Source organism: Cyprinodon variegatus, unplaced genomic scaffold (genome assembly GCF_000732505.1).
Source record: "Cyprinodon variegatus isolate N-32 unplaced genomic scaffold, C_variegatus-1.0 Scaffold119, whole genome shotgun sequence".
In the NCBI taxonomy this organism is placed as follows: domain Eukaryota; kingdom Metazoa; phylum Chordata; class Actinopteri; order Cyprinodontiformes; family Cyprinodontidae; genus Cyprinodon; species Cyprinodon variegatus.
The window spans coordinates 1,083,432-1,092,851 of record NW_015150572.1 but is presented as its reverse complement, the minus strand read 5'-3'; the positions used below and the strand labels follow the sequence as shown (position 1 = coordinate 1,092,851).

At 35.8% G+C, this 9,420-nt stretch overlaps 1 protein-coding gene across 4 annotated transcripts in view; it reads left to right on the top strand.

Annotated features, from left to right (window-relative positions):
* The first annotated feature begins 2,662 nt into the window (after positions 1-2,662).
* Positions 2,663-9,420, top strand: part of clcn3 (chloride channel, voltage-sensitive 3) — a 39,774-nt gene continuing 33,016 nt past the window's right edge. For 3 of the 4 annotated variants that reach the window (XM_015375473.1, XM_015375469.1, XM_015375474.1), the window contains exon 1: positions 2,663-2,876. Coding sequence is in view for 1 of the 4 variants with exons in the window: in XM_015375472.1 (XP_015230958.1) it covers positions 2,846-2,876 (31 nt within the window). In the remaining 3 variants the exon portion in view is untranslated. The remainder of the gene's footprint in view (positions 2,877-9,420) is intronic. The other variant, XM_015375472.1, reaches the window with a different exon arrangement.

The following is a 9,420-nucleotide window of genomic DNA, read 5'->3' as shown; positions in this document are numbered from 1 at the left end:
GCAACATTAATAGGCACATGTTTACCATATCTAATTTATATAGAAAAAAAATCAATTTATTATAAGTGAATTTCAGCCTAAATAATTACTCCACTAAAAAAAAGGTTTATAGAATAGAATATAAAATCCTTGAAATGTCCCACAGTGGGGAAATTCTGCTGTTTACAGCAGCAAAAAGATTACAAAAAGAAATAGTCACACAAATATGGACCTTAGAAAAATTTATAAGAATAACATAATAGTGAATAGCAAGTAAAATACTGTACTGTAAAGTGTTTTAACAGTATAAAACTGCACTTGGACAATAAAATAACCAATATACAGCTATATATACAGTATATGGATATTTCAAAACAGCAGCAACATCAGAGATGTGCAAAATGACAGCAGCATGTTATTTAACTGACTAAATCAGAAACGGTGCAAAAATCAGCATGAATGTAACATCTTATTGAGGATGTTGGGAACAGAGTTTTACAGCAGCTTGGAGGAAGGATATGTGATAACGCTCTCTGGTGCAATTAGGGTGCAGCAGACGACAAAGAAGTAGTTTTATTATTGTTGGGTAATAATTTAGTAACTTCATAATCTACTACATAGACTATTGAGACATCCAAACGCTTCAACATGATATAGAATTTATTTCTTAAAGTTGATTGGTATTTTACGGGGTTGAAATTTACCACTTTTTTTTTTTTTTCTAAAATCCATTCTTGAGAAGTCTGTTAGCCAAATACTCAAATTGACCTTGTTTCTGACACTAAAAGCCATAAAAAGTACAAAGGTTTCAGCTTTTCAGCTCATAGGATCTGATCAACCGAATGAACAGTTTTTTCACTTCTCTCTTGGTGAATTATTGATCAGAGGTTCTCCTTACAACAGGGGCGGACCTAGATGGGGGGCCAGGGGTGGCCATGGCCATCCTTAGCCAATCATTTTTTCCCTTTATTACAGATGGTGGGCGCAGTATTACTCTCAAGTGGAATATTCAAAACATTTTGTTTTTTTTTTGTGGTTAATTATACACATCAATAAACTAACATCAAAGATGATAAGTACAGAATTCCTGCTTTTTTCAGAGCTAGATTTTGTGTTATATGGGGTAAAGAGAAAATTATGTGTCTCTGCAAGTCATCTAGGAGTCTCGAGTGAAATCAAAGATAAATAATTTTAATAAAAACTTATCAAATAATTTATGTAGATATTAGTGCTTGTAAATATAAATTTTATGCAGAATGTTTATTGATACAGGTAGGTAAGTAATGACAATGGAGTTTTATCGGACTGGGAACGATTTTCGGCCTTGACATTTTTCCATCTACACAGGCCCACTATGGGGCTTTGGTTATTAACACGGACACAACAGTGACTGCTGCTGCTGCCGCTGCGTAATGTCCACACCTGCACAAAGCCAGCCAGACACCCACTCACCCATACTAGGTCTACAACGTAAGCCCGAGTGTTGTAAAAACACCAACATAAAACAATACAATAAAGAGGCAGACAGGCAGTTCTTTAAGAATGAAAACATTAAAGTTCAGCAGAGTGTAAGCATTCACTTCAACTCTAGGTGGCATGTGAGCAATGAAACTGAATAATGTAAAAGATGCAAAACCCCATCATGCACCGCAACATGTTGCAAAATATTCTAACATAAATTCGCCAAATATAAGAAGAACATCAAAGTTTGGTTCAAAGAAAGCATTTTAGTTTTATTATAATTTAGTTTGTTGCAAGGATTTTACAGCTTGAAGAAATAGAAAATTACACCATATGCCAACGGTCACAAGGATGTGCAGGACAAGGAAGGGCTGTATATACTGCATGCATCATTTAGGTAGTTAACATTGTATTAATTCCTGAACTCCTTCAGTTATTTACTGTTACAGGTAGGTGCTTCGGCCGGAGAGTAAGTGTTGGGGCCGGTATCACAGATTACCAGTCCGAGCCTGCACTATACTTTATATTTAGAAATTACGGATGTTTAAATATATGAGTCTATGTTTTAGCAAAGGCTGTAGGAAAGTATAGTTTGTCTTTATTTAGAAAATATGGATGTTTTGCTCATTAATTTTCCTGTTGGAACAGTGCAGATCTAGAACGCTGCTGCCCATGTCCTCACTAAGACTAAGAAAGTAGAGCACATCACTCCAGTTCTAAAGTCCTTACACTGGCTCCCTGTATGTCAGAGAATAGACTTTAAAATACTTCTGTTAGTCTATAAATCTTTGAAGGGCTTAGCACCTAAATACATCACAGATTTGCTATCAGTGTTCCAGAAAACTGTAAAAGTGCGGAAAGCCTGAGTTCCTTTAAATCAAGACTAAAAACACATTTGTTTAGGATTGCCTTAGACTGTTCTACTTAAAAAGTTCAACTGAAACATCATTAGTTCATTTTTTTTCTTTAGTCCAACTGCTTTTAATGTTCTTTCTTGTTTCTGCATTTTTTTTCTTCTACTTGCTCTGATTCTGTTTTATTTTCCTATATTTTAATCATATAAAGCACTTTGTATTGTCTTTGTACTGAATTGTGCTATATAAATAAATTTGCCTTGCCTTGGCTGTGAAGTTCTGGCGCCTATCCGCTTTCGGCCCCCCCTCAGTGTACATTAGTTATTGCCTGGCCCCCCTTATAAAATTTCTGGCTACGCCCCTGCGCTTCCAGCGATGCTGCTGGGATGATCATGAGGATGGGAACAGGAAGTTAACGTCACTGACAGAAATGGGACCAAAGGAAGAAAACACCACGATGATGAGGAGGAGAACGTCAAAGCAGCTTGTTTAAAGAAGGAAAAACCACCGAAGTGCATCCAGCTTTAAGCGAGGAGAAACAATGAGCTGCCATGTCGGAGCTGGATCTGAGGCATCAGGAAGGTAAAGCTGCTGCTTTCCATCTGTCGCAGCTGTGGAGGTGAAGCTCTCACCTCACACCAAACATCCATCCTTCATCTTTAACTTTTAAACACGACGAGTTTAATTCCTCCCCACCAGCAACTCAGACGAACAGGTGTTTGATAGTTAGCCAACTAGCCGCGGAGGCTAACCCAGTTAGCATGTAGCAGTTGATGCGAACTGAGTGGAAATTCACCAGCTTCTCAGGCTGTCTGTGGTCATGTTGGGGCGGAATGCCATAGAAAAGCGTCTTTGGGTGCAAACGGATACATTTAAACTAAAAGCTAATTTTCTTTATACAAATGCAGATGTAACCGATGCTAACGGCACCTAGCATCGGGTATATCTACAAAGGATTGGCTGAATACGTGCAGTCTGTTGACAAGGCTTTCATAATTTAATCTGAAAACCTGTAATCCTGTTTTTTTTTAATGTTTTTTTGTTTGTTTTGTTCCTAGAGATCAAAGTTTCTTCATTCCTTCTTCATATAGTCGGTTTAGCCTTTCTAAATCCAGTGGAAACCACTGCTTGAATTAGGATTGATTCCATGGTGGGATTATTTTAGGGTTAAATCTAGGTGGTTAGATCATGATTACAGGTTATAACATTAATACGATGCCTCATCGGCGAGAGTTCTGTTATGTTTTAGACTTTTATAGTTGATCAGATGCCCTGTGACATTTAAGACCCACCCCTTCAGTCTGCACAGCCTAATTGGGGCCATAAGGTTTGTTTAAACTAGGGCTGCAACCAACCATTATTTTGCAAACGAATTAATCTGTTGTTTTTGTTTTTTTCTTCAATTAACTGATTCATAATCTGATAGCCATAGGCTTCTTAAAGAAGTTTTTTTTTTTTTTTGGTGAAACTAAAACTTCCATTTGATGAGTTCTGGATAGAGCATTTTGATCTTAAATGCAAATATATATATTTTTTTTTCAATCTTGATATAACAGCTGATCTAAGTGGGTAACTCTGTCAGCTAAATGTTCTGTAGATTTAGGCTTGGAGAACTTATACACAGAGTGTATACAAAACAACATTTTGTTAATACAGCTTTCAGACAGTGAATGAGCAGCAGATTAGCAGTGAAAAGGAAGTGCAGCAGTGATCTAATGTAAAAAAATAAATAAATAAATAAATAAATAAATAAAACATGCTGCAAAAGGTAATGATGTGGATGTTCAGGGCAGTGCAAAATCATATATTATGCAAAAATGCATTATATAAAATATTTTTGAGTTTAGTTTCATTTGGTATGATATTATCAGTGTGATGCAGAGTTTTGATTTGTGACATGATTTAGAGTTTTTTCCAACAGTTCAGCAGGGTTATGGCAGTGGGGGAAAGCTTTTGCAGAACCTGCTGGACCTGCAGCGGATGCTGCGAAGGCTCTTTCCAGATGGCAGCAGGGAGAACATTCCATGGTTTGGGTGTGAGGGGTCGCTGATGATGTTACAGGCTCGGGACACGCAGCACTGGGATGAAATGTCTTTAATGGAGGGAAGAGAGGAGCCCTGATGATCCTCTCTGCTGTTCACGCCACTCTTATCATGTTCTTCAAGTTAACGATTAAACGATTACTAAATTTCAATAATCAATCAATCATGATTAATGCAATTGTTTCAGCCCTAGTTTAAACAAAAACAAAGTACATTTTATAAAAGAAAAAAAATATATACCTGGGGAAAAAAAACTTTGTTCAAAATAAAAACTACTTTCAGAGTATATTTTTTTNCTTTATGGCCTCAATGTTGCTCCATACAACCGCACTTGGCCAAATGTTAAAGCAGCTGACAAGCCAATTATTGTGTCTTTATTGCACCATAAGCTCCCAATACTTCAACTTTAACACACCCAAATGCAATATTTAGGTCATTAGCAGTATTGATGCTCAAACTCAGGTTTGATTCAGATGTGTAGGTCCAGAGTCACAGCTGAAAGAAGCAACACCTTCACCCTCAGAACTGAAGTTCTTAACTTGGTCCTGTCCTGGTTTATGATATGATTATTAATCACAGGATGTATAAAACTGTCAAAGATAGCCCCTTTAAAGTGCATATTTTCTAATAATAGAGTGGATAACAAAGATTTTAAAAGTTCAAAACTAGATTTCTCTTAAATTTGGGTTTGTGCAATGAGTTTCTCCAAGAAAAATAAGTATAAGTAAAAATCAGTTTTGATTAGTTTGAATTCATTTTCTCAGAGCGACCAATTTGAACAATGGAATTAGCCTTTATAGATGGGAATCTTAGCGTCTCTTAACTACACCTGTGCGTAGAAAATATCATTGGCAAATTCACATCAGATGGTAAAGGATGCAACAAAGCAACACCTGCTTAAATGGTGGAGAACCATGTAAAAATATAACATTTCTGATATTTAAATTGTTGTTTAGAAGGTGGGCAAAGTGAAATGTCTGTCTAACTTTCCAAATAAGATAATCTGCTCTCCTGATTCTGTTTTATCTGTTTTCATTGATCGTCTTATTTTCATATAGACGCTGTATTTGATCGATTTGCCTGCAAGCTATGATTCCTCTTTTGATTGTTTCTAAATCTCCTGTTTCTCTGTTCTTCAGGATGCAGATCAAATTTATTTATTCCTGCATTGATTTAAATGTTCCAAATGCCCTTTATTCATTCAGCATCAAATGAGAACGTATATTTTAATGTTCTGAAATGACTAACCCTGTAGCTTATTGAGAGGAAACCTGCATCCAAATTTGCAATATGCTGAGAGATGAGCTTTGAAGTCCGGTTAGTTTTCCTGATTTAAATCTCTTTAAAGTTTAGTATGGGATATTATACAGAACATAATATTGGATCAAAGTTTGCCTTTCTGCTACTCTCTGAAAAATCCACAGCACAACAACTATCCACATGGTTCTGCAACATCTGCTAGAAAGCAATTAACTCCATGTCTTTTGTGATGTCATCAAACTGGCAATACAGAGTTTTCAATTGTCAGCTTTTAAAAGTTTTGGTAAGTTGAACATTGAGCTAAGTGCTAGCTGTTAAATTTGATGTAATTCAAATAGGGCTACAAAAAACAGTTATTTTGCAACTTGATTAATCAATTAATAATTGGATAGCAAAAGGTTCCTTAAAGAAAAAGTCCGTCAGCAAGAAATAATCAATGGATCATTATTTATAAACTGATACGTTCGGGACTGGCCAATTTTGCCCAAAATATAGTTAACACCTCACTCCTGACATCTTCCAGCAGTGACGTCACGGTGCGGTAAGCCTGGCGCCATTCTCCCCGCTTTAAAAGCAAAATCAATGCAATCAATGCCATCTGCAATCAGTAACAATTATTTAAGATTTCGAGAAGATTTCACCATTGAAGTTCATCAGAGATATAGTTAAACTGACAATTGCCATGTGAATGGCAGTTGGATCTTGTAATACATCGGTAAAAGTTGAAAAAAAACGAGTTATTTCACCTTTCCAATTGATGATCCTCCACGGACGGTTACTGCGGTAATGGTCGTTAGATTGCCAACTTGGAGAGGGAGGATTTGCCATTAAATTTCTAGTCAGAAAAAAAACACATAATATGTAGCCAACATTTTGAAGAAGAATGTTTTCAAGATGACTTGGATAAAAGCAGGTTGTGACAAACACCAGATACAGCACTGGGACTTGATCAACAGCCGATACCGCACCGTGACGTCACAAACCGGTAGGTGGCAGTAGTGTTCTTTGACAAACATGGATGCCTCCAGTTAAGCACATTTAAATGAAAATGACTCTTAATTAAAAACACATCATTTATTGAACATTTATGTAATAATTATATATTTAAAGTTCTTTCAGAAGTTTTAATTCTGAATATGACCAGACTGTTATAGAAGACTTTTTGCGAAAATAACCAAGGAAATACTCAAACTTTTCCACTTGAGGAGTTCTGGATAGAGCGTATTGACAGAAGAAAATATTTTGGTTATCTTAAATTAACATGTTAATATTTTTTAAACAATGTTAGTATAGCTACTGCTCTAATTGGGTTGTTCTGTCAGCTAAAGGTCTGTTTTAGAGTCTCTACACTCCATTTAACGATTAATCGATTACTAAATTAGCTGGCAATTATTTCAATAATAGATTCATCACAATAAATCCAATTAATGGTTTCAGCCCTAAATTCAAAAGTATTCTAGATAGAAGTTAACAGTTGTAGGTTTATGCTAAAAAAGATGGTTTATACCTGAACAACTGGAAGAGATTATAGAGCTTTATGATATTAGAAAATCTTGTGATGAAAATAATAATAGTGGTAAACATTGAGATGATAACATTGGTTGCTTTAAATATTAATTTCCTTCTCTTTTTTTTTCTTTTCTCATCTCTGTTTCCACCGCATGGTGACCTTTAGCATTTTGGGTGATGTCCTTTGTGTTTAATGGGAGCATCTGCTGCCGAGGGACTTTGTCCAACAGGCCAAATATTACATTAGCATAGAAAATGCAAATAATAATCACTTGGAATATATTAGCCAACATTTGTTGCAACCCAGACCGTTTTAAAGTGAAAATTAATTTTGCAACACTACTATGGTCCTCATCTACTCTGTAGCTTTAATCATTTTTTGTTCAAAGGAGAAAAAGCAGACATTTTTATTATTTCAATTGCTCCTGAACTGTTAAATGCCACAGATACAATCAAGTATTTATATGTTTTTGTTATTCAAATTTAAATCAAAGTATTTTTTAAATACTTTGAGATTTTCATTTAGCAGATTATTGGTTATGCTCCTTTTACCCACCTGTTTGAGTAGCCTCTATTTAGTCTAAGCAGTTTTGTGTTTATTAGATGGATTGATGGTAATCATGTCTGTTAATTGTGACCAAATGTATTTCCAAACAGCAGATTTGTTCTTTACTGTAAGATAAAAACGACGCCATAAAAAAAAAACCTGTGTTACTTTAACACCTAGAGAGTAGAAATAACCCTGTTTCAGATAACATTTGATCCCCTTCTAAACTAGTGTAAAGTTTAATCTATAGTTGTGTCAGTTTTTCAGTTAATGTTACTCATATTAGTGTCAAAATCAAGAAGACCTCTCAGAGACGCCATGTAGAGTAAAATTTACACTGCACGTCAAATTTTTCACTGACTATTAACTCCAGCACTTGAGTAGATTTATACTCAGTATAGTTGTAAATACTCCATTTAGAGTTAAATAGGTTAACTCTGAATTGTTTACACCCTATTTTTTTTTTTACTGTGAAGGTTTTGCTGCCTTTTAGCCAGCTGACCAGCAGTATGCAGCAACAGATTTGTGCTTTTAAGGTGTTGGAAGAGCTTTCTATGGTGATAGATAAAGGAAAGCTCTTTGCTGTTGCTCAGGAGGTATGTGTGCGTCAAAGTATGTACTGTCGGTTAGAGCAAACGCTGAGTCACATCTAGACGACAATCGTCTCTGGGCAGCACCTCCATGGTGACCAGCTGCAGGAAGATAAGCCTGCTCTCTGCTCTACTGCTTGTGAAGCATCTGTTCCATTGTCGCTGTTTTTCTTTTCCTTTTTCTGTTTTTTAATTAAATTTTTTCCTCTTCTCACACGTCTTAAAACGCAGGACTGCAATCTATCTGACTGGATAGCGCTGCCTCCGTTATCAACACGCTGCCATCTATGATAATCTTTGATTTCTAGGGCTGGGTATTTTTTTTGCTAAAGTCCTGAATCGATTCGATTTTTATTAATAAAGCTCTAAATCGATTTGATCTGTTTTCACAATAATGAAAGTGGTTCAACTGTGTTTCAAAATACTCATCTATTTTGTTTTTTCCTGTCATATTAAACACAAAGTGCAAACTTGTAAATCCGACAGTTTAAACTTGAGATGTGAACAAAACTGTCTCATAAGTTCAAACTTGGTTGTGAAAGGTGTAAAAGTGAAGCCTCCTTTAATAAGACATGCATGAGCTGCATTATCTTCACTGCACAAACCGTATTTGCAGCGTTGTCTTAACAACTACAGGGTGTTTGCTGGTCAGCCCCCTTTTGTTAATGTCATCAGTCAACCTATTAGCTATATTTGCAGCCGTCTGGCTGGAAGTAATCTTGAGTGCATCTTTCCTTTTCATTTGAATGTAAACGTCATGTACTAATTGATCTCATTCCCTAGACATCCATTTTGAAAAAATGTAAAGGAAGCGATTCAAAATCGATTAAATCATTTTTTTTTTACCCAGCCCTATTGATTTCTGTTAGAAAATATCTGACTTGGCTTTAACTGGAGGCTTTCATAACTCTGGCCATTAAAGGTCAAGTAGTTATGGAGAAACAAAGCTTTAATCTTATAAAGTTGTTAAAAAGGTACATTTTTACCTCTCTTTGTTTCCTGTAGCCAATAATGAATCGTGAATCAGCACCTCTGACGTGAATGAGTGTGCACCACCTTTAAATGTCAGCCTGATCGAGTTTCAGACTGAGAAACTGGTGGTGATGTGAAACATTCATAACGCTCATTATAGGTTCAGGTTTACAATCAATTCATTTAAATTTCTTCAGTTGATACTT